Consider the following 25,809-nt stretch of genomic DNA (forward strand, 5'->3'; position numbering starts at 1 on the left):
GGAAGATCTGAGACCCTGAAGAGCGGCTGCCAGTTTGAGTAAGGCGATACCGACCTTGATGGACTAGTGGTCTGACTCAGTAGAAGGCAGCTCCGTGCTTATTCATGTGTACACGAAACAGGCAAACAGTCACAGATTCTTCGCAGGTGTCTGTGGAGCCCAGTTTTTGCCTCTGTTGGGGATGAAGGGATCACGGGGGAGAGTCCTTTGGTCCCATAGCCTGACAGAGGCAGCCAAGCCCAGAAATATAAGAAAAGGTGTGGCAGAGACAACGGCCATGCGAAGAGGAGGAAGTGCTGTTCTGAAAACAGGACACGCCTTCTCTTCGGTTTCTTTTCCCACCCGCTTTTAATCCTGAGACTTGCCAGCACAGAACAGGTTGAATCCAACAGGCACCGGTAGAGAATCACCTTGAGCGAAAAAGCCAAACAGACAATTTCCAGTTTGGGTGTCCCGGTACCTTTTCTAGAAAAGGAAGCTCCTGTTGCCGTTCAGAAAGCAGCCATGCCCAGAAGAAGGGAAGCTGACAATGTCCAGGGCTGGAAGGAAAGATTTGTTCAGCTGATGAAGATGCGTAAACCACAGGACAAGTGGACGTTGGATGTGTCCGATGACCTCAGTGGCTCTTCATATGGGTGGTACACGTATGACCAGAAGCCGGTTTTTGCCAGGTAAGGTGTCACAATGGATCAAGGTGGGAGAATATCCTTGGCCACAAAGCCACAGTGGTGCTCAGTTATCAGTAGTTTAGCGATACAACCCGTGCCTTTCAGCTTCTGGGTGAATCCCCAATAAGGTTGTCAGTTTGGTCTAGTGGTTAGGAGTGCGGACTCTAACCTGGGAGAGCCGGGTTTGATTCCCCACCCCCTCACATGCAGCTGCTGGTGTGACCTTGGGCCAGTCACAAGTTCTCTCAGAGCTGTTCGCTCTCAAGCAGTCCTCGAAAGAGCTCTCTCGGCCCCGCTGACCTCACAGGCAGTGTTCCCTCTAAGCTGATTTAGTGTGAGCTAGCTCACAGGTTTTTAGCCTCCGGCGCACACATTTTTGTCTTCGCTCAGGAAGGAGGGGCTCCGGAGCAAACTGATTTATGCAGCAGCCCAATCAGCATGCTCTCGTCAGCGTACTGGTGACAACCCAGCCCATGCCTCCGGGCGATCTGGGCAAGGGGGCGCATGTAGATGTTGAATAACATCGGGGACAGCACTGCCCCTTGGGGCACTCCGCACTCCAGCGGGTGTCTTCTGGACTTCTGTTCCCCAAGCGCCACCCTTTGTCCCCGACCCTGGGGAAAGGAAGCAAGCCATTGCAAGGCAAGCCCCTGGATCCCCATGTTGGCGAGGCGGTGGTTCAGCAACTGCTGGTCGACCGTGTCGAATGCGACCGACAGATCTAACAGCAGACGTACCGCTGAACCGCCTCGATCCAGGTGCCTCCGGAGGTCATCCGTGAGGGCGACCAGTGCCGTCTCCGTCTGTTTTATTTATTTTGTAAAAACATACTCCATATATCAAACATTAGTGAGGGTCGTATAGTCAAGGTAGTAGGTTACAGGATACTTTTAAAATAGCAAAATATAGACTTCAATAGACACAATCTCATATTAACTCCTAACTTCTAAAATAACGATCCTAAGAATACGAGCCATAACTAACAGTACAAACTTAGTAAGTAAATAGGCATCAGATATCACGGTCTTGTTGAGATGCAGGCAACTCCTGACACAGTGCATCTCGACTTTTATCTAAATGCCCCCTGAAGTCAAAAATCCTGGCTACGGCCCCGGGCTTTTCCCTCCATTGTTTTAGCAAATCCACATTGGAACTGAAATTCCCCTCTGCACTGCATGCTGCTTTCACGGTCTTTGATCCTCGGGTTTTATGGTGCCCGCTGCACTGCATGCTGCTTTCATTTTCTTTGATCATCGGGTTTTATGGTATCTTCTCCACTGCATGCTGCTTTCACGGTCTTTGATCCTCGGGTTTTATGGTGCCCGCTGCACTGCATGCTGCTTTCATTTTCTTTGATCATCGGGTTTTATGGTATCTTCTCCACTGCATGCTGCTTTCACGGTCTTTGATCCTCGGGTTTTATGGTGCCCGCTGCACTGCATGCTGCTTTCATTTTCTTTGATCATCGGGTTTTATGGTATCTTCTCCACTGCATGCTGCTTTCACGGTCTTTGATCCTCGGGTTTTATGGTGCCCGCTGCACTGCATGCTGCTTTCATTTTCTTTGATCATCGGGTTTTATGGTATCTTCTCCACTGCATGCTGCTTTCACGGTCTTTGATCCTCGGGTTTTATGGTGCCCGCTGCACTGCATGCTGCTTTCATTTTCTTTGATCATCGGGTTTTATGGTATCTTCTCCACTGCATGCTGCTTTCACGGTCTTTGATCCTCGGGTTTTATGGTGCCCGCTGCACTGCATGCTGCTTTCATTTTCTTTGATCATCGGGTTTTATGGTATCTTCTCCACTGCATGCTGCTTTCACGGTCTTTGATCCTCGGGTTTTATGGTGCCCGCTGCACTGCATGCTGCTTTCATTTTCTTTGATCATCGGGTTTTATGGTATCTTCTCCACTGCATGCTGCTTTCACGGTCTTTGATCCTCGGGTTTTATGGTGCCCGCTGCACTGCATGCTGCTTTCATTTTCTTTGATCATCGGGTTTTATGGTATCTTCTCCACTGCATGCTGCTTTCACGGTCTTTGATCCTCGGGTTTTATGGTGCCCGCTGCACTGCATGCTGCTTTCATTTTCTTTGATCATCGGGTTTTATGGTATCTTCTCCACTGCATGCTGCTTTCACGGTCTTTGATCCTCGGGTTTTATGGTGCCCGCTGCACTGCATGCTGCTTTCATTTTCTTTGATCATCGGGTTTTATGGTATCTTCTCCACTGCATGCTGCTTTCACGGTCTTTGATCCTCGGGTTTTATGGTGCCCGCTGCACTGCATGCTGCTTTCATTTTCTTTGATCATCGGGTTTTATGGTATCTTCTCCACTGCATGCTGCTTTCACGGTCTTTGATCCTCGGGTTTTATGGTGCCCGCTGCACTGCATGCTGCTTTCATTTTCTTTGATCATCGGGTTTTATGGTATCTTCTCCACTGCATGCTGCTTTCACGGTCTTTGATCCTCGGGTTTTATGGTGCCCGCTGCACTGCATGCTGCTTTCATTTTCTTTGATCATCGGGTTTTATGGTATCTTCTCCACTGCATGCTGCTTTCACGGTCTTTGATCCTCGGGTTTTATGGTGCCCGCTGCACTGCATGCTGCTTTCATTTTCTTTGATCATCGGGTTTTATGGTATCTTCTCCACTGCATGCTGCTTTCACGGTCTTTGATCCTCGGGTTTTATGGTGCCCGCTGCACTGCATGCTGCTTTCATTTTCTTTGATCATCGGGTTTTATGGTATCTTCTCCACTGCATGCTGCTTTCACGGTCTTTGATCCTCAAATTTTATGGTATGTTCTGCATAGATTTATAGCTGTTTTATCGCCGTTCAGGGGTGACTTTGCAGTCAGTATGCCGTTGGCCCCGGGGTATTTGAATGCAGTTTTGAGCTGCATCTTTTCCTCAGTGTTGAGAAAATGTGGAGCGAATGCCAGACGCAGAACCAGCCACAGTCTACCTAAGTTATGTAGCTACAAACTGGTTGAGCAGAAGAAAAAGGAGGAAAACATCTAACAGCACTGTAACCACTGATTTAGCAAGTCATCCTGTGTGTTTCAAGTTTGCTGCTTCCACCGCACCAGGATTATACCCCCCAAATATCGTAAAGAGCTGGGGAATTACTCCGTCTCATAAAGGAAGAGTTGCTGACCTCCAGGTCAGGTCTGGCTTCTGGAAGCACAACTGATTTCCGGGCGACAGAGATCAGTTCCCCCGGAGAAAAAGTATGCTTTGGAGGGTGGACTCTGTGGCATTATTGTAATGTATTCAATAGCTGCCATTGAATGCATAACTGTATGCGAACAACATAATTGAATTGCTATGTAAAGCTTCGTCCTGGGCTAGGATCCAAATCCATCCAATCGCATTGATAGCCCAGGAAGAACCAACCAATCACTTGTCAGCAAGCTCCCTGAGCGGGAACGTCCGTGATTGGTCCTTATGTATGCAACCTTATTGGTTGGTAATTGTACAGTAGGCGTGGCTACATTGGCTGGGAGAGTTTAAAAGCAGGACAGCTGCAATGTAAAAGCTGTTCTGGCTATCAGATGTTGATCCGCGTTGGAGTTGTGTTTGAGTTGCTGAAGAAAGCTGAATCTTTGCTGAATCACTCTCCGACTGCTTTGTTAAGTGAGCGACTTAAGAATTATACTCTGCTGAGGTCCCTAACCAGGTCCCAGATATACAAATTCCGCTAGGAGAAACACCATCAGAAATTGCCAAAATAGAAACTGTATTTAACAAATATAAAGTTGGTGGTGTCACAACAACAAAATTAAGTGCATACTCCTGCCAACCTAGCAGTTCGAAAGCAAGAAATTGCAAGTAGATAAATAGGTACCACTTCAGTGGGAAGGTAACAGCGTTCCATATGCCTTGGTGTTTAGTCATGCCGGCCACATGACCACGGAAACGTCTTCGGACAGCGCTGGCTCTTCGGCTTTTAAACGGAGATGAGCACTGCAACCCTAGAGTCGGATTTGACTGGCTTTCGAGCAAGGGAACCTTTACCTTTACTTTATAACTCTAATAAGGTACAAGATACGTTTCCTCCTTAGAAGACAAGACGTAAAGTCCATGTTATCAGTAGAACTTTACAGGAGGAGTCCACATAGTCATAACATTTTCCAAACTGCCTTTGCAAAGATGCCCGTTTCAGATGATGCTTAAAAAATGTGTTTCCTTCAATTTCTTCAGCTTGCCGGCTGTGTAGTTGGAGCTGTAAAGGAATTTACACAAAAACACATATAAAGAACAATTTAAAAAAAATGCATGCCTGAAAAATACACTCACCCTAATTTCAACAGACCACAAGGTTCATAGTATAAAGAGTGAATCATAGGTTCTCAAAGATACAGATGGAGATGCATGCCAATTTATAGCCCAACAGGGGAAAAAACAGGTGTACTCAATTTAGATTAGTCCCATTTAAAGGGCTCTACTCAAATGAATGTTTAATTTTGTTTGTTTGTTTATAAAAAAGGCTGAAAAATCAATTTCCCTGTTCAAGCCAAAAGGTTCATACATTTTCAAATAAAATTTGAGGTGTGCCTCCCTCTGTAATAGAAGACGCTGCGCATCCTGCCTCTGGAAAGGCTTATTTTGGGGCCCATGTGATGCTAGGTTTTCCCCTGTTTTTGGAGCTCCCTAACCAAGCTTCACCCCTCCAAATCTCCGGGAATTTTTCAGTCTGGAGTTGGCAACCCTATCTATGGCATGAATGGAAATCTTGGTCGCCAGTGATGCCACCCTTCCCGGCCGCAGTCTCCTGATTTCTTGGTTGCAGTCTCCCTTTTGGTTGATGACGGAGCCGAGGAACAGAATATCTTGAGCAATTCCAGTTATTTCATGGACTTGTAGAATTCTCCATGCTCAGAACCATCTATGCCTAAGCCGCCCCCTTCTCTTCTGCCAACAGGTTTGAGTGTTCCAGTTGTTCAAAAGAGTGGAAGTCTGCCCAGGTGGTTGTTCGCTTCCACATGCGCCTGGAGAGCAGCAGGTGGGGTTCGAGCCAAGGCCAGGTGAAGACGAGGCTATTCGGACAGAGATGTCGTAGATGTCTGCAGGCCACGTATGAGGTGCCCATCTTCAGTGAGGAGGCTGCTCACAAACTCCTCCACAATTTGGTTCTGAAGATCCTGGATAAATGCTATGGGGAGCCCCCCCAAAATTCTCACTTCTTTAAGCATGATGCTGAGGAAGATGTGGAGGGTCCACATGACAGAGACAACTGTGAGGCATGTCAGGATGGAACCTGTTTGGCAAGACCGGCTTTCCTTGCTCAGTCTGCACAGCAGAATGATTTTCCAGACATCTTGGGTTTTCTCCGTGTGTTGCTTGCATTTTTTTTGCTCTTTGTTGCATTCTCCTGTTATGTGTGGAGCCTGAACTAGCATCTGGAACTGGTAGAGCTTGTTCCCCCAGAACAATAGCTGACCAGGATCCTGGAGGGAACCAATGGGAAAGCAGTGTTATGTAAACAGGCTATCGTTGGGAGGGGTGTGTGTCAGGGTGCGATCTTTGTATGCTTTATAAACAGGGCAGCAAGCCCAGTTCTTGTTGTGTTCCTGCAATCACTGAATAAACTAGAGCTGATCACTGCAATGTGTCCAGAACCCAGTATTTAACACTTCCCCCAAAAGAAGTAGAGGAAAATTTGGCATGCAGAGTTGCACCTGGGTCTAGTCCAGCATAGGCCTAATCCAGCACTGTGTAACCACTACATCACCCTGGCTTTCGTACATGTGCTTTGTATCTGAATTTTGCATAACACTGCACAAGAAACTATCCTAGTGCTATATTAAACTAGCATGCAATATTTTATGTTTATATTCTGCTTTATTTGATTTGTTTATTCTCATCTGCTTTCTCCAAATAAATCTTTCCTGGTCAAGAATGTTTCTGAGTTTTGTCATGGCCACTCAGAATCCTGGCGCAGGCGCATGGAAAACTTTGTGGGTTTAATTTGTGCTCTTGAAAAAGAGTTGGTGAGATCTGAAATCCCCTGTGCTAAACAGAAGAACGATATCTTTTTAGGCCAACAGTGAACTGGGAAAAATTCATGGATAGGAGCTGTTATATTTTAAAGAAAGTTTCAAAGTGGTAACATTGTGCGATTGAGGGGTGACATGCTAGAGGTTTACAAAATTATGCATGGGATAGAGAAGGCGGGGAAAGAAGCACTTTTCTCCCTTTCTCACAATACAAGAACTCCTTGTGGGCACTCAGTGAAATAATAACATAAGAACATAAAAGAAGCCAGTGTTGAATCAGAATTTCTCTGCCCAGGATTTTTTTTAGCAGACACACAAGTCCCCCCCCCCCCTTTAAAAAATCCTTTAAAAAAAATGCAGCTGGTCAACACTAGTCTTTCAAGGCGCTTCCGGAGACTCTCCGCCCAAGTGTAATGTATTCAACTGGGGAAAATTCATGGATAGGGGCTGTTCTATTTTAAAGAACATTTCAAAGTGGTAACATTGTGTGACTGAGGGGTGACATGATCGAGGTTTAAAAGACGATGCCTGGGATAGAGCAGGTCACGAAAGAAGTCCTTTTCTCCCTTTCTCACAATCCAAGAACTCCTCGTGGGCACTCCGTGAAACTGCTGAGCGGTCGGGTTAGAACAGAAAAAAGGAAGTCCTTCTTCACCCAAAGAGTGATTAACACGTGGAATTCACTGCCACAGGAGGGGGTGGCGACTACAGGCATGGATGGCTTCAAGAAAAAACACAAGAAGCCTGGGGGCCCTAGGATACTTGCGGGGGGGGGGATATTCCCCGCGGCTCCCGGGTGGCTGGCTTGCTAAAGCACAGAGGAGGAGGCGGTGGCAGTGGCCACAGGTGAGCCCAGCAGGCGGTCCACTGGCCTCGCCAGGCTTCCCCCCCTCACCCGACAGCAGCAACGGCCGCGGCTCTAGCCACTGGCCCTCTGTGGCGATTTCATGTTTATTTGTGTGTGTGTCTTTAAAAGTTTGGTTTGTATGGATGTATGACAGACTAGGGTGCTGGAAGCAGGCAAGTGGTATGATTGGTGAGTGACAGAGAGGGGGAGGGGTTTTGGAATGGATGCTGTGTGGATGATTTGTATGTCTGTGAGGAGTGACAGTTAGAGATGACAGGGAATGCAGAGTGTGGAAGTTCAGTAAAACAGTTAGAGTTAAGTCTTGTTCTGAGGGAGACAGGAGAGAGAAGCATTCCTGTGTAGGATACATTTGTTCTGTGTGATATCTGAGAGAGAGCTCAGCATATATCTTCAATAGTGAATCTTTAAAGTTCTTGAAGAAGTTAAATTTACCCAGAGATTAAACTGTGTGGTTGCCTAAGGAAAGAGATTCCTGTCAGCACTAAAACTGACAGTGTGTGTGATACAGTTGACAAAAATAGTTACAAGAACCGTATTCTCAGCCAGTTACGTAATAACCAACCTCGAATTTTGTTCCTCTTCCAATAAATCCTATTTTATTTAAGTATATCACAGAAGTCATATCAATTCTTCCTCAAAGCCATATTAGATCCTTGAAAGCCTAGACCCCGTGCTACAATACCAACCCCAGAAGCAAAGAGAAGATTTGGAATTTATTAAAATTCCTGGTGGCAGCTAGAACTACCTAATTTGTAAGCATAAAATATAAACATTAAAATGAAATACAGTCCTCCCCGATAAGGGGTCGTCACACCCTCCAAGGGTCTCCCTGCCACCGCAGCCACCAGCAGCAATGGCGGTAAGCCCTGTGCAGCTCCCAGCCACCGGGCCGTTGGGCTTCCCCCCCTGACAGCAACAACGTCCGTGGCTCTAGCCACTGGCCCTCCAAGGCTTCTCCCTCCCTCCCTCCCGCTCCCCCCACTGCCGTCACTGCCAGCAGCAACGGTGGCAAGCCTTGCGCGGTTAGTAGCCGCCCGGCAGGCCAGGACAGGCCAGGACAGGCTCCCCCCACAATGGCTGCGGCTTCAAACCGCCGGCATGCCAAAGCATCTCCCCTGCATGCTGCCACCAGCAGCAACGGCTCTGCTACAGTGCCCAGTGATAAGTGCATTCCCTGTGCATGCCCAGGGAACACTCTTTTACTTTTGGGGGGGATTTAAGTATCCCCCCCTATAGTTTTTTCAGCTTTTCAGATTTTTCTGCACATCTGGGGATTGCCCCAAATGTGCAGGAAAATCTCCTTGCCTCCCCCAGGTGCCCCTAATGTGCAGATTTAGATATCCACACGCAGGGGACGCCTTGGCTATTAGATATAGAGATATGGAGCAGAGGTCCATCGGTGGCTATTAGCCACAAGGTGCAGATAGGAACTCTCAGTCTGGGGCGAGGGAGCTTCATCACAACACCACACGAGCACATCAGGCAGGGGAGTTATGTGAACAAAAAATCCACCCCCAGTGTAGAAAATGTTGACATATATAGGCCTAGGTAAGACATCAGACCTGGTGATCTCACCCATCTACTTGACAGCTCTGACAGCCACAGAGGCCAGAACAGATCGGTTCTATCCAGAGCAGAACAGCTCCGTAACAACGACTCAGCGGTGTGTGCTGATTGGCTGTAGCTTGTATATAGGTGTATAGTGTCTGAAGGATGTATCCTCTTCTCCTTTATGACTGTATTGCGGAGCACTTTGTCGGTGAGCTCCAGAAACTATTTGTTGTTGTTGTTCAGTCGCACAGTCGAGTCCGACTCTTCGCGACCCCATGGACCAGATCACGCCAGGCCCTCCTGTCTTCCACCGTCCTCTGAAATTGGCTCAATTTCATGTTCGTGGCATCTATGACACTGTCTAACCATCTCATCCTTTGCCGTCCCCGTCTTCTTTGACCTTCAGTCTTTCCCAGCATCAGGGTCTTCTCCAGTGAGTGCTCCCTTCTCATTGGGTGGCCAAAGTATTTGAGCTTCAATTTCATTATCTGGCCTTCCAGGGAACAAGAAGCACAAAAAGAAACACCACTGACTGACAATGAACAAATATATAATAATCATATAAGTATACAGTAAGTATAATGTAAATCAATTGGCCAAGGTGCAGTAATGAAGCATAATGTACAGTCTTTCCATGTGTCTTACTCCAGCATAGAAGCAATATCAAAGTCCAAATTGAAGTACATGTCATCAAATTTTCTGAGCCATAAAAAGCCGACGCGTAATCCGGATGCCTGATGTCGCGTTTTGAATAATTCTTATTCAAGCATGGCTGTAATGGAACCCAATCTCAAAAGCTGGCATATACAAAGGAGGATTATGGGTTGATTTCTTTTAGGATTGAAAAAATATATAGCTGTAAATAAACTGTAAATAGTTAAACACAGGACTGTGTCTATGTGGCTTGCTATCGCTAGCACCAGCTGGCATAACTGCGGACTTGGTCTAAGGGCAATTAACACTTCAATGCTCTGCGCGACAGAAAACTGGCATGTCGAAAGTTTCCCCAATACAGCAATGTTTGCTTTGATATCAGTCAAATGTTGAAGTCCATTTTGGAAATTACCCTTTCAGCTCCCTTTTGACGAAGGTAGACTCCTGCTTGGCTGGAGGCGGGGAGGGCAGGCGCCAAAGGAGGTCCTTCACCTTCCCGGTTGGGAGAAACAAACTCCATCCATGAGTTGACCTCATTCCAACGCTGGCCTCTGGAAAACCAAGTCCTCTTTATTAGCAAAGCTGGCGAGAGCGGCCCAGTAGGAACCATGAAGAAACTGAACATGAATGACTGGCGAAGGATCTTTCAGGGACAGATCCAAGAGGCGAAGCCAGGCGATTCCTGGAGCCTGAAGATGGACCAGCAGCTTGATTTCAATCTCTTGGGACCTGGATGGGCTCAGGTGTTACAGGAACATGCCCACGCAAGGTAATGGATTGACTCCTCTGGTGCCGGGAATAAAACGAGGAGGGATAGAAAAGAGTAAGAGTCCAGGAGCACCTTAAAGACTTAATGAAATTTGTGGCAGGGCAGGAGCTTTCATGAGTCACTGTTCACTTCTTCGGATCTGAAGAAGTTTAAAGGGACTCAGAGTCCCTTTAAACCAGTGTTCCCTCTAAGCTGAGTGAGTGTGAGCTAGCTCACTTTTTTCGCCTCTGGCTCACACCTTTTTGTCTTAGCTCAGGAAGGATGGCTCCAGAGCAAGCTAATTTATGCAGCAGCCAAATCGCTCGCTCACAGCTTTAATGCCAGTGGCTCACAAAGTAGAATTTTTGCTCACAAGACTCCACAGCTTAGAGGGAACATTGCTTTAAACCCCTGCTTTCTTGCTCTGTCCATAAACTGCCACAAACCACCACGAACTGCTTAAAAAGTTCCCGGAAGTTTGTGATGGTAGACCCATGATGAACTTTAGTTTGTGAACCACAAACAGGGTAAAATTCATAACAGATTTTCCTTCATGGAGTGCGATCACACGCACAATTCGCCATGCCATAGGCACGAATGCCGGGCTGATTTAAAGGGCGCGATCAGACGCAAACATATGCCCAGTGTCCCGGCGTTGTTGGTGGCCCGTTTTGGTCCACTGCAGAAGCAGAGTAAAAAGACACTAGGGAAAGTCCAGTAGCAAACCATTTGCTATGGGCCAGGGATGGACTTTCCCCTGTCCATGGCGTCATACCATCCCGACTCCATGCTGTTGTTTCCAGGGGTCATTTCATAGAAAAAGAGGTGCAGGAGCTCATTAGCATAACTCATTAGCGTAACTCATTAGCATATGCCACACAACCTGACATCACCGGAAGGGTGTCAGAAGGCAACACCCACCGCTCAGGCTCCACTGGACTGTTTTGGATTGCTAGCTATTGGGGGGTGGGGGGAACGTGCAGATCTGTCTTCGAAGAGGAGGGAGAGCTTGTACCTGAATAAAACTTGGTCTTAAAGGTGCCACTGGACTGTCTTGGACCGGGGGACCGGGGGGGGGGGGCTGTGCAACTTACCTGGCACTGGGGGCTGCTGGGAGCAGGGGGCGGGGCTTGTTGCATGTGCCCGCCCCCTGGGCTTTTTACTGTCAGAGCTCCGCTCTTATGTGCTCCTGCAGGAAATGACCCCTGGTTGTTCCCCCACCCCCGGTTCGGTATGCGCATCATCGCACACTACATAGGGAGCACTCAGTGCGGAGATGCGAATCACTGATCCTTCATTGAAGCGCATCAGAAACATGCGGCAAAACCCCCCAACCCGATTCACCCGCGGTTGTGTCTGATCACGCAATGGCGGGCTGCCCCCGCAGCTCCCGGGGATTGTGTGATCGTGCAAATGTGGGTCAGATTCCTACAGAGCAAATAGCCTCGCTTCCGCCCCGTGTTATCTCGCACGTGTGACCGCAACCGTGGTTCAGTTTGTGCCCATATCTAATAATCACTGTGAAAATGGGTTTGATTATATTACAGAGGTTACCTTAAATATCTGTCACATGAGCACATGAAGCTGAATCAGACCCTGGGTCCATCAAAGTCAGTCTCGTCTACTCAGACTGGCAGCCGCTCTCCAGGGTCTCAGGCAACGGGTCTTTCACATCACCTATTGGTCCTTTTAAACTGGAGATGCTGCCGGGGATTGAACCTGGGACCTCCTGCATGCCAGGCAGAGGCTCTTCCACTGAGCCACAGCCCATCTTTACAGCTCTCCAGGTTCTCAGGCCGAGGTCTTTCCCATCACCTCCTGCCTGGTCCTTTTCACTGGAGATGCCAGAGATTGAACCTGGGACCTTCTGCATGCCAAGCAGAGGCTCTTCCACTGAGCCACGGCCCCTCTTTACAGCTCTCCAGGGTCTTAGGTTAGAGGTCTTTCGTTCACCTGCTGCCTGGTCCTTTCTAACTGGAGATGCCGGGGATTGAACCTGGGACCTTCTGCATGCTGCACATGAAGCCTCCACATGCGGCTGCTGGTGTGACCTTGGGTCAGTCACGGTTCTCTCAGAGCTGTTCTCTCACAAGTAGTTCTCAAAAGAGCTCTCTCAGCCCCACTTACCTCATAGGGCATCTGTTGTGGGGCGAGGATGGGAACGGGGTTCGAAAGCTGCTCTGAGACTCCTTTGAGTAGTGAAGGGTGGGGTATAAATCCAATCTCTTCTTCTCTCTTCTTCTTTATACTGAATAAGACCCTTGGTCCATCCAAGTCAGTATCGTCTACTCAGACTGGCAGCCATTCTCCAGAGTCTCAGGTGGAGGTCTTTCCCATCACCTACTGCCACTTCCTTATTAATTGGAGATGGCGGGGATTGAACCTGGGACCTTCTGCGTACCAAGCAGGTGCTCTACCACTGAGCCACGGCCCCTCTGTTTAGATTAGAATGTAGCAATACCAGACTTCATTTGCAAGAATTCTGGTACCTTGATCAGAGCATCTCTAAAGATCCATGAACTCCCTTGGGGCAAGCAAATTTTAAAAAAGCAAACATACACAAAACCCGCCCTTAAGGCCAAAGTGTCTCTGTGCATGTACAGAATGTATTTTTTTGGTAAAAGGAACCACTTTTTTTTTTAAAAAAAGAATGTGACTGAGGTAGGGTTGCCAACATCCAGGTAGGTTGAAAGGAAGCAAAACAACTGTGATGTATTATGCCAGAAAAAAGTTCTTCACAGACTTATAAGTTCTTTTCCAATATCCATTTTACTAGGAGCAATCCAAATGCCGTCAGCACCACAACGGACCATGCATATCATGTCTCGTTTCATATACAAACTTTATCAGAGTGGGCAGCATTGAAATCTATATATCTAATAGCCAAGTTGCCCCTCGCTTGTGCGGATACTTATTTCTGCCAACAGAGGGCTCACTCTACCCCAACAGCTTTGTCCTACATAGTCAAGGCCTTCCTAAGGCTGCAGAAAAATCCAAAAAGTAAAAAAAAACCTTTCAGGGAGGGTTGAATTCCCCCCAATACCTTTTGAAATGGCCTCTGCAGGGATCTAACTCCAGACATCAATGGTGAGAGTTTAGAACGTTCGGGGTGGGTGGGTGGGTGGGGAGGCTTCTAACTGTTTCTGTCAGTAAATGGAGGGGGGACATTTCCAAGTTGGGACCTACGAGAACTTTGGTTCAGCCCACATTCACGTGTCATGATTACATAGAGCATAGACGGGCTTACTAGAGGTAATAATAACATAATAAGTATTGTGAGAACCTTTATCAGGAGGGCTCTTTTTGTAGAAAAAGCCCAGCAGAAACTCATTAGCATAATAGGCCACACCCAACAGCAGAAACTCATTAGCATATTGGGCCACACCCCTGGCAGCACAGCTTATTGGCATATTAGGCCACACACCCCATGTTACCAGAAGTGTGGTCATCCAGCCACACCCACCTTTTGCTTCTTATTCTGTTTACCTTGTTTGTTGTCAAAACCCAGGGCTTTTTCGTAGCAGGAACCCCTTTGCATGTTAGGCCACACACCCCTAATGTAGCCAATCCTAATGAGTTTCTGCTGTTGGGTGTGGCCTATTATGCTAATGAGTTCCTGCTGGGTGTGGCCAACTTGGGAGCCAGCCGGAACTCCGTTCCTGTGTGTTCCTGCCCCAAAATAGCCCTGTTTATCAGTATACTTCCATTGAAGGTCGTGAGGAATCTGAAATGCTAACATTCACCGGCCTCAGTCGGAGGAGGCATCTTCCAAAGAGTTACATAGCGCACTACCTCTAACAGTCATACACTCAGGTCTCCTGTTCTCCCCCTCTGGAATGTCAAGGGAGGACCCTTACAGATAATAGGAGACAATACTCATAGCAAATGCTCTATGAGAACCACGGACTACATGGGAAAAGCAAAGCGGGGGGAAATAACAGCTGCAGTAGCGAAAACAAGAAAGAGAGCTCTGTAAGTAACATCAGTAAGGCACAGTTACACATATCACCCATCTGGACACTCCTGCATTGCATATGACCTCTGACCCATGCAAGGATCCGATTCTGACAGGTGGGGAGGCAGGAAAACAACGGGTCAGAAAGAGAGAGGAAGTAACATACATGGAGGGGAGAGAGAGAGATTAAGAAAGGAGGGGCAGAAGGGAGAAAGAGTGGGAGAGGGGTAGGGGGAGAGGAGAGGAAGCAAAGGTGTGACGAATGGGATAACCATCCCGTAAGTTTCTTGCGGGGCTCCACTTGTTCCTATATAATTTCAATACATTTGGCAAACACTATAGTCATATCTCATAGTAACATGCATCAAACGAGACATGATATACAGGGCCGGCCCGTCACAGACATTTTTTAGGCAGCGGCCTAGAGCGGCCCCTTAAGAGGTGGTGCCCTGCTGGCCTGCTGGCCCGCCCTTCCCTTGCCTAAGGTAAAGGTAAAGGTTCCCTTGCTCGAAAGCCAGTCGGATCCGACTCTAGGGTTGCGGTGCTCATCTCCATTTCCAAGCCGAAGAGCCAGCGCTGTCTGAAGACGTTTCAGTGGTCATGTGGCCGGCATGACTAGATGCTGAGGCGCACGGAACGCTTTTCCCTTCCCACTGAAGTGGTACCTATTTATCTACTTGCAATTTCTTGCTTTCGAACTGCTAGGTTGGCAGGAGCTGGAACTAGAGACGGGAGCTCACTCTGTCATGCGGCACACTCAGGTCTCGAACTGCTGAACTACCGACCTTCCACAGCCTGCAGTTCAGCGTCTTAACCACTTGAGCCACCGCAGCTCCATACTCCCTTGCCCAAACAGGGTAGTAAATTGTGGGCTGCCTCCCACCTTTCTGGGAGGGCAACCGGCTTGCTCAAGGGGAGCCGAAGGCCCTGTGGGGAGCAGCCTAGAGCCGGCCCTGCCCGTGGCCGCCGGTGGGGGCGCTTCGCAATCACCAAATGGATTAAAATTATATAGGAATTTCGAACGCTACCCACTCTGATAAAGTTTGTATACGAAACGAGACATGATAACGCATGGTCCGTGGTGGTGCTGACGGCATTTGAAGTGCTCCTAGGAAACTGGATATTGGAAGAGAACTTATAAGTCTGTGGAGAACTTTTTTTCTGGCATAATACGTCACGGTTGTTTTGCTTCCTTTCAGATTCCGTCCAGTGGTCTCTCTCTGGTTTGCAAACTCCAGGTGGGGCCTGGGGATCTCCCAGAACTACAACCCATCTTCAGTCTATGACAGAGATCCGTTCCCCAGAGAAAATGGCAGCTCCAGCGGGCGGCCTCTATGGCATCACGTCCCTGTGGAGTTCCCTCCTCTCTTCAAAGTTGACCCTTACCAGGAAGTTCTCAGTCTGGAGTTGGCAACCCTACCCCGAGGACCAGAGGTCGATTCGGGGGGGATCGCAGTTCCCCCAGGTGAGGTAGGGGGGCGGGGCACATGACGAAGCCCCGCCCCCTGCTTCCGGACGCCCCGCTTCCGGCCCTCATTCAGCCAGGAGGAGGCAGGAGAAGAGGGAGGGTAAGTTGCTTCCTCCCCGCCTCTCCCCACCCCTGCCTGCCTGCCTGGGGCCAGGGAGGGCCTTGGCGGGGCTTCCTTGCATTCCCGCCGGCCTTGCAGGTCCACCGCCGGGCCCCTGATGTCAGGGGATGTGGCACATGCTAATGAGTTATGCTAATGAGTTCCCCTAGCTCTTTTTCTACGAAACGACCCCTGCCGAGGATATATCGCCTGGTATAAGCAAAGTGCCTTTCCCCTAGGAAGGTGGTTCCGGAGTCTCACCAGCTGGCAAAAACCAAGGGTGAAAATTTAGTATGGGTGCAATCCCACTTGGAACAGTGTATTAAATGGCACTGAGCCATGGGCTTCTCATCTGAATGGCAAACGAAAGATTGTTTGCTTCTGTTTTGCTGGACTCCAGCCTCAGTAGCAATGCACACATTTCCCAAAAGGATTTTCTGCTTCACTGGTGTGGAGGCTCTAAGTGTTGGTAGCCAGGGAACCTTATTAACAGGGGCCACTTCCGCATTGGCATGTTTGTCACTCTTTTGTCCCTATTGCTTCACAATGTCCCATTCCCCCCCCCCACTCTACTGTGAATCCTGAAAAAGTAAGATTCCCACTTGCAAGGAAGAAAGCCTAGGGGTGTGTGTGTGTGGAAGAGATAGGCAGATAGATCTATGCTACATGTGCTTAGGGGCATATAAGGTACAGTTGCCAACTCCAGGTTGGGAAATTCCTGGAGATTTTGGGGTGAAGAAGAAGAAGAAGAAGAGATTGGATTTATACCCCGCCCTTCACTTGGAGTCTCAGAGTGGCTTTCAAAAGCCTTCTCCTCCCCCCAACAGACACCCCGTGAGCAGTGCTCCCTCTAAGCTGTGGAGTCTTGTGAGCAAAAACTCTACTTTGTGAGCTACTGGCATTAAAGTTCCGAGGGAGCACAATTTGGCTGCTGCATAAATTAGTTTGCTTTGGAGCCATCCTTCCTGAGCGGAGACAAAAATGTGTGAGCTGGAGGCTAAAAAGCTGTGAGCTAGCTCACCCTAACTCAACTTAGAGGGAACACTACTTGTGAGGTAGGTGGGGCCGAGAGAGCTCTTTCGAGGACTGCTCCTGAGAGAACAGCCCTGAAAAAACTTGTGACTGACCCAAGGTCACACCAGCGGCTGCATGTGGAGGAGTGGGGAATCAAACCTGGTTCTCCCAGATTAGACTCCCCACTCCTAACCACTACACCAAACGGTCTCCCTAGGGAGGGTGGGTTTGGGGAAGGGTGGGACCTCAGCATGGTTTAATGTCATGGAGTCCACCCTCTAAAGCAGTCCTTTTCTGCACGGGAACTGATCTCTGTTGTCTGAAAAATCTGTAATCCTAGGAAGCCTCCAGGCCCCACCTGGAGGTTGGCAACCAGCCCACTGTTTCACATTTACTTTGGAAGCCGTTTATTCCTTTGTTGAGATTCTACACTTGGTTTCGGGGACAACACAAACGGTCAGTCAGGGGTCAAAATAAAGTAACCCTGCTTCCAGGCAACCTTGAATAGAGCACTCAGACCCTGAACACACTGAAAGACAAATATGCAGAAAACATTTATGCTCCCCCACCCTTCTAACGCCACCCCTCTGGAAACCCATGGAACTGTTTGTTAGAGTCCACCAAAGAGAAAAAAGCAATAAACATTTGTTTGCAGACCAACGGCCGAACCACCCTGTCCACTCTTCAAACAGTACACTGATCCTCAGCCAAGGAAAGTTTTGCAAGATACAAACGTTTGTCGTGCTAAGGCAGTCTGCTGGGCCAGTTAATTCCGAAGCAGTCCTCCACAGGGTCCTCCCAGGGCCGGCTCACCCACTAGGCGAACTAGGCATTCGCCTAGAGCGCCGGGCCCTGGATGGGGCGCCAAGCTGTGCCTCCCCCCTCCCCCCTTTGGTGGTGGTGGGGGGGGAAGAGGCGGTGGTGGCGGCAGCAAAAGGGTGGCTGGCTCCAGAGGTCTCCAGGCCCCACCGGGAGGTTGGCATCTGCGCCACAAGGCCTAGGGCGCAGAAACACCTCGAGCTGGCCCTGGGTCCTCCTCACCCCTGCTATGTAAGCTCCTCTAACTCAGCACTAGGCACCCCCCAGGATGTGTGCCAGACCTTCCGTGCCATGTCAGATCTAGCAGCAGTGATCTATGCCTTCGTTACACCTAGACTGGATTACTGCAATATGCTTTACTTGGGGCTACCCTTGTAGAGTGTTCCTAAGCTGCAGGTAGGGCAGAATGCTGAGGCCGGAGCCAGTCTGGTGTAGTGGTTAAGAGCAGCAGACTCTGATCTGGAGAGGCGGGTTTGATTTCCCACTCCTCCACAGGAAGCCAGATGGGTGACTTTGGGTCGGTCACAGCTCTCTCAGAGCTCTCTCAGCCCCATCTACTGCACAGGGTGTCTGTTGTGGGGAGGGGAAGGGAGGGTGATTGTAAGCCACTCTGGCCATGGTCACACGGTCATTTTGATCGGGTTCCACCACTGTTCCATCTAGCATTTAAAATTGCTGATCAGACGCCCACATCCGTCTCCGGCACCTAAGTGGGCTCACTCGCGTTTTCCGACACCGGGGCGAGCAAGTTTTCCGACACCGTGGAAATCAAGTCCTTTCCGGGTATTTGCACTTTGAATCCACAATTTTGCCAATCTGGACAGCCATCTCTCGCAATGATTGCGGTTAGGTCATCTGAACATCCTTCTTCTGGTAGTTTTCCCCCTGGCTTTCACCATTGTGTGCATATGAGCGCATGCGCAAAGAATTTTTTTAAAAAATGTGCCACGCCACCACTTGGCTGGCTGGCCGGTGCTTGGAGCCTTGTCGCACAAATGCAAGTGGTTGGGTAAAGGATGTGTGATTGTCTGAACCCGCTTAAAAATATCCCCGATCAAATCTACAGTGGGAACAAATCGTGGTACGCTTGCTGTGCGACCACAGCCTTAGAGACTCCTTTGGGTACAGAAAAGTGGGGTATACTAGAGGTAATGATAACATAATAAGTATTGTGAGAACCTTTATCAGTATACTTCCATCGAAGGTCGTGAGGAATCTGAAATGCTAACATTCACCGGCCTCAGTCGGAGGAGGCATCTTCCAAAGAGTTACATAGCGCACTACCTCTAACAGTCATACACTCAGGTCTCCTGTTCTCCCCCTCTGGAATGTCAAGGGAGGATCCTTGCAGATAATAGGAGACTCATAGCAAATGATCTATGAACAGCGGACTGCATGGGAAAAGCAAAGCGGGGGAAATATCAGCTGCAGTAGCGAAAACAAGAACGAGAGCTCTGTAACATCAGTAAGGCACATTTACACATGTCACCCATCTGGACACTCTTGCACTGCATATGACCTCTGACCCATGCAAGAATCTGATTCTGACAGGTGGGGAGGCAGGAAAACAACGGGACAGAAAGAGAGAGGAAGTAACATACATGGAGGGGAGAGAGAGTGAGATTAAGAAAGGGGAGGCAAAAGGGAGAAAGAGCGTGAGAGAGGTAGGGGGAGAGGGGAGGAGACGCCATCCTGACTGTCCCATTAATCCAAGAAGCTCATTTGGTGGATACATGACAGGGCCTTTTCGGGGGCAGCCCCACGAATATGGAACCATCTCCCCAGGGAGGTGTGTCTGTCCCCTCTCATTCTGAATCTTTAGGAGGCAGTTGGAGAAGGTTTTTATTCAGGACTGCACTTGATTAATTAAAGCTAGGGTTCCCAAATCCCCCTGGGGGGCGGAATTCCCCCCGGTTTCGAGCCCCGATTCCCGCTCCCGCGGAATCGGGGCCCGGGGGAACCCCCACCCCCGTGTGTGCGTCACCCGGAAGTGACGTCGCACGCTGGGGGCGGGGCGACGCCATTTGAGGGGAAAACAAAGAGTCGTGCGCACAAACATCCCCGGTCAGCTCCCGGAGCGATTGGAAGCTCCCCCGCCGGTAAGTTTTTTCTATTTGGCAACCCTAATTAAAGCAGTCCTAAAATGTGGTTTTAAAATTCTGGTTTTATGTATTTTTATGTACTTTAAGTATTCCGTCTATAAGAACATAACATAAGAGATGCCAATGTTGGATCAGGCCAAAGGCCCATCCAGTCCAACACTCTGTCACACAGTGGCCAAAAATACCAGTGCCATCAGGAGGTCCAGCAGTGGGGCCAGGACATTAGAAGCCCTCCCACTGTTGCCCCCCCCAGCAGCAAGAATACAGAGCATCCCATGCCCCAGAGCCCCTATCTATACCTTGTGGCTAATAGCCACTGATGGACCTCTGCTCCATATGCTTATCTAATTCCCTTTTGAAGCCGTCCATGCTTGTAGCCGCCGCCACCTCCTGTGGCAGTGAATTCCAAGTGTTAATCACTCTTTGGGTGAAGAAGTACTTCCTTTTATCCGTTCTCACCTGACCGCTCAGCAATTTCTTGGAGTGCCCACGAGTTCTTGTACTGTGAGAAAGGGAGAAAAGTACCTCTTTCTCTACCTGCTCTTTCCCATACATAATCTTGTAAACCTCAATCATGTCACCCCTCAGTCGTCTTTTCTCCAAGCTAAAGAGCCCTAAGCGCTTTAACCTTTCCTCAAAGGGAAAGTGTTCCAACCCTTTTATCATTTGAGTTGCCCTTTTCTGCACTATATGTCAGGGGTGGCCAAACTTGCTTAACGTAAGAGCCACAGAGAATAAACGCCAGATGCTTGAGAGCCGCATGACATGAACAAAGATTAGATAAAGGTTTCCCTTGCTCAAAAGCCAGTCGAATCCGACTCTAGGGTTGCGGTGCTCATCTCCGTTTCCAAGCCGAAGAGCCAGCGCTGTCCGAAGACTTCTCCATGGTCATGTGGCCGGCATGACGAGACGCCGAGGCGCACGGAACGCTGTTACCTTCCCACCGAAGCAGTGCCTATTCGTCTACTTGCAATTTCTTGCTTTCGAACTGCTAGGTTGGCAGGAGCTGAGGCCAGACACTGGAGCTCACTCCGTCACGCGACACTCGGGTCTCGAACTGCCGAACTGCCGACCTTCCGGCCTGCAGTTCAGTGTCTTAACCACTTGAGCCACTGCAGTCGAACAAACATTTACAGACATGTTTTTAATTGAAAAAATATGCAGATTTGCTTTTCATTAACATTAAACGAGACTGCCACAAATAAAAACAGAAGGGTAAAAACAGATATTGATGATGATATTTATTTGTCCAATGGTATTTGCAAGCTTGTGGGGGGGGCTTTGAGAACGCATTTAAAGTTAAAGTTACTTTCTTTCTCTGCTCCACCCCACCTCAAGCCTACCCACAGAGGGGAACACTGGCTGGGGAAGGGAAGACCGATCAGGGAGGCACGCCTCCCCTTCACTTCCCCAGCCGCCCTGCCAGGAGCCACACAATGTGTGGGAAAGAGCCGCATGTGGCTCCTGAGCTACAGTTTGGCCACCCCTGGTCTATGTTGTAAACAACGCTCCCTCTAAGCTCAGAGCAGCTTGCAAACTCCTTTCCCTTCCCCTCCCCACGACAGACACCCTGTGAGCAGTGCTCCTTCTAAGCTGTGGAGTCTTGTGAGCAAACATTCCAACTTTGTGAGCGACTGGCATTAAAGCTGTGAGCGAGAGAGATTTGGCTACTTCATCAACTAGTTTGCCCTGGAGCCCTCCTTCCTGAGCCGAGACAAAAATGTGTGAGCCGGAGGCTTAAAAACTGTGAGCTGGCTCGCACTAACTCAGCTTAGAGGGAACGCTGGTCCTAAGTTGCCTTGAGCTCCATAAGGAAGGCAGATAAGAAACCGTTCAAAATAAATAAATGACTTTTGCTCGGCGCTGCGGTCCCCTTGCTCCACCTAGAGGCTGACAACCCTACTTCGCAGGGAGGTGCTACTTAGATAAGCATATGGAGCAGAGGTCCATCAGTGGCTATTAGCCACAAGGGATAGATAGGGGCTCTGGGGCAAGTGATGCTCTGTCTTCTTGGTGCTTGTGTGTGGGGGTCAACAGTGGGAGGGCTTCTAGTGTCCTGGCTCCACTGCTGGACCTCCAGATGGCACCTGGTATTTTTGGCCACTGTGTGACACAGAGTGTTGGACTGGATGGGCCTTTGGCCTGATCCAACATTGGCATCTCTTATGTTCTTATGTTCATTTAGTGTCTGCAGACCCCTGCTTGAACTAGAGATGGTGGGGCTTGAACGCGGGACTTTGGGGACTGTGGCGTGCAAAACGGGCACCGTGAGCTCCTTGGAAGACGGCTGGGATAAAAACCAGAGCGATACACTGACAGGTGTGCTCCGCCACTGAGCCACAGCCCCCACCTCCCTCTGATTGTGCCTGTTTGTCACACAACTGAAAATGAGTTTACTGATGAGTCCCCCTTAAAGAGGCTTGTGTTCCTCTACTTATTAGGGTTGCCAGCCTCCAGGTGGGGCCTCGAGATCTTCCGCTTTTGCAACTGATCTCCAGCTGACAGAGATCAGCTCCCCTGGAGAAAATGGCTGCTTGGAAGGGTGGACTCTGTGGCAGTGGACCATGCGGAGGCCCCTCCCCTTGCCTCCCCAAACCCCGCCCTCTCCCGGCTCCACCCCCAAAGGTATTTTCCATCCCAGCCATGGGGACCCTACTACTTCTTCTTTAAAAAAATAAATAAAAAATCCCCGGATATTTTTTTATTTTGCAAATACTACAAAAACTACAAAGAAATATTAGGGAAGGGACTACAACTAAGGATAAAGGAAAGCAAACCACACTAAACTAAAACCCCAAGAGGAGGAGATCTTTTCACTGCTAGTAAAAATGTTAGTACAATTAGTTTTAATATCACAATATACTTGTAGAGTTCTTGCTTATAACAATTCGTAGGGACCCTACTACTTCTTAACTGTCCGTGTGACTTGTTCCATAGCGGGTTCTTCTCTGTTGGAACAGAAGGACTGTACGGTGCCTCTTTGTACCAAGCCCAGTGGTATTTTAGAAAGAACAGTGGATCTAGCAAGCTAGATAACTCTGAGAGTTACCTTCCTCCTGGCTAACTCTTCTTGCTCCTTCTCTCTCTCACTGACATGAGGCCAAGAAATACTCTGTCCAATCTGTCTCCGTCCTAGCCTAGACAGTTGCTGTCCAGTGTTCCCTCTAAGCTGAGTGAGTGTGAGCTAGCTCACAGTTGTTTAGCCTCCGGCTCACACTGTTTTGTCTTCGCTCAGGAAGGATGGGGCTCCAGAGCAAACTAATTTGTGCAGTGGCCAAATCACTCGCTCATAACTTCAATGCCAGTAGCTCACAGGGTAGAATTTCTGCTCACAGCTTAGAGGGAGCATTTCTTACTTCCCTGTCTTAGGGCTAAACTAGAGGTTACAGCATCCATGGGTATGACCCGTGGATGGCAACACCATTTTAGGGCTGAATTTGAGCACATTAAAAAGATGCAAGGACCCAATTCTGTTCAGGCCCGTGGTCCGGCAGGATCAGGGGATCATCCCCATTGGCTTTTAAGTTGCTAAAAAAAAGCCCCGTTCTGCTGTTGTGGTGCTTGAAAAGGCACGGGGGGCAGAACAAGACCCCCAGGTGCCAAGATGGTGCAGATTGGGCCCTTGCAGCATTTTTAGTGGTGTTGAGACTGAAGTTTGCACAACTTCAGTCTGACAGTTCTCCTCGTGGGGAGAATATGGGACATGAATTCCTGACCATGAAGTATGTGTGAACGGTACGAAAACAAGTGGCCCAGTACGGAAATAAGTGGCAGGTGTTTTGGAGTAACCCGTTCAAGAGAGACCAGTTTGCTTTTTTGTTCATGTGAAGATCCTCTTCCCTGACTTCTCTCTCCTTCTTAGGTTTACATGTTCACAATGCCACCTCTGCTGGTCTTCACATCAAGTCATTATCCTGTTCCATGTGCATTGGGAGCGACAGGGAAGGCGAGGACGGGTCAGAATGAGGCCCTTTAGGCAAAAGTGCTACAAATGTTCTTCCAAGAAGTATGAAGAGGCCCAGTTCACCGAGACGGATGTCGCCGGCGTTATACATCACCTGATCCTCGACATCCGGGAGAAATGCTACCGGGAATACGTTGACCGCAGCGAGCTCTCTGAGGTGCTATGGGACATGGATCACGATGAGCTACAGCGCCCACAGTGTGAAGCGTGCCAAATGGGTCTGCTCAAAATGCATCATGGGCAGCCTGAAGACGAAGTGCATCATGGGAGGCCTCAAGGGGCAATGCAGTACGGGGAGCCCCAACATCCAGTGCATCGCTGGACCATTAGTAACCAATGTACAACTATGTCATTGAGACAACATTCAAGTTCCACATCTTCTTGTGTTACCTGTTGTGGTGTTCTTGTTTTTACTGCCAGTCTTTTGGCAGTTATTACTGCTGCCATTTTTGGTCTTAAGTGGTTCCTCAGATGGTAAAAGGAGGGATTAGTACAGGAGAGATGGGACATTCACCTTCCAGAGCCAGTTTGGTGGAGTGGTTAAGTGCAGACTTTAATCAGGGAGAACCAGGCTTGATTCCCCACTCCTCCACTTGCAGCTGCTGGATGACCTCGGGCAAGCCACAAGTTGTCTCTGAGCTGTTCTCTCAGGAGCAGTTCTGGAAAGAGCTCTCTCAGCCCCACCTACCTCACAGGGTACTTGTTATGGGGAGGGAAAGGGAAAGGAGATTGGAAGCTGCTCTGAGACTCCGAGTGAAGGGCGGGGTATAAATCCAATCTCTCCCTCCCCCTCTCCTCCCATCCCCCTCTCCTCCCCCTCCCCTCCCTCCCTCCCTTCCTGTTGGGGAAAATAGTCAAAAATACTTAAATACTCAGAGTTTGCAATGGATCTTTGCTTTACTGGAGAGGAGACATTTCTTTCTGTTTCAAAAGGCTTTATTTCTAAGGGTAAAAGGTACACAGGAAACCTACAAAGTAACAAACATGTCTAGAGTTACATTTTCACATCCTACTTCTAGAAAGCATGGCCACACAACAAGTACACAACAATGGAGACTCTCCTTCTTCTTGACCCCTAGAAACAAAGTCACCTGAAACCAGTAACCAATCAATACTATTAACATTTGCGGGCTTTTCTTGCATTGGCTGTCTGCCAGATTTCCCTTCCAGGTCAGTCTAAACAATAGTATAGAAAGGTAAACAAGTTAACCCTATAATGGCTGGAATCTGAGACCTTGCAACCCATACGTTTCCGACACTTCCTTCCTTCCCTTTTTGGCTTTGCATTGAGAATGTTGGGTTTACCTCTATGAATGCTCAGAGGTTAAACTCAAATGGATTCTCCAGGTACCCTGGGGATAAATTCTGATTCTGGGAGATCTCCAGCTACCCCCTGGAACCTGGCAACCCTACCAGAGGCATTGGAATTTTGCCAGCTGGTGAGTTTCCGATGGGAGAGGTTTTGGTGGTTATGGTTCCCAAACTCTAGGTGGGACCTGGAGATCTCTCAGAATTACTACTGATTTACAGACTACAGGGATCAGTCCCCCTGGAGAAAATGACTGCTTCGGTGGACTCTCAATGGCATTGTACCCAACTGAGGTCCCTCCCCAAAGTCCACCTCCAGAACTGGTAACCCTGTTGGGGGCCTCATGGGGAAAAGAAGCTCTCCTTTTATCTCAGGGAGGGATCCTTTGAAGGGAAACAGAAGGAGACTTTTTTCGACAGTAATGGAGTGCAGACATTTTGGGGTCTCTGAAGGAGACACACTGGCATATAATCTGAAGATAGGTGACCAGCTATCATTGATATATAGTCATATACTGTAGTCCAACTTTGTTATTTTGTACTATATTGTATTAATACTATTTTTCCCCTGTTAGCATAAATAGATC

At 48.8% G+C, this 25,809-nt stretch overlaps 1 protein-coding gene across 1 annotated transcript; it reads left to right on the forward strand.

The window, feature by feature from the left end:
• The first annotated feature begins 504 nt into the window (after positions 1-504).
• Positions 505-23,916, forward strand: LOC107122200 (receptor-transporting protein 3-like). Its single transcript, XM_015425226.1, has 3 exons — positions 505-671; positions 5,597-6,006; positions 23,813-23,916. Exons 1-3 carry the CDS (start codon positions 505-507, stop codon positions 23,914-23,916), a joined length of 681 nt encoding a protein of 226 aa, XP_015280712.1.
• The last annotated feature ends 1,893 nt before the right edge of the window (positions 23,917-25,809 follow it).

Source organism: Gekko japonicus, unplaced genomic scaffold, assembly GCF_001447785.1.
Source record: "Gekko japonicus isolate JY-2015 unplaced genomic scaffold, Gekko_japonicus_V1.1 scaffold2, whole genome shotgun sequence".
NCBI lineage: Eukaryota > Metazoa > Chordata > Lepidosauria > Squamata > Gekkonidae > Gekko > Gekko japonicus.

Excerpts from the sequence above, each read along its gene's own strand:
- LOC107122200 (XM_015425226.1), top strand. The coding sequence starts at position 505 with ATGCCCAGAAGAAGGGAAGCTGACAATGTCCAGGGCTGGAAGGAAAGA. Across the intron at positions 672-5,596 it reads CAGAAGCCGGTTTTTGCCAG|GTTTGAGTGTTCCAGTTGTT; the intron begins GTAAGGTGTCAC and ends TTCTGCCAACAG. Across the intron at positions 6,007-23,812 it reads AGACATCTTGGGTTTTCTCC|GTTTACATGTTCACAATGCC; the intron begins GTGTGTTGCTTG and ends TCTCCTTCTTAG.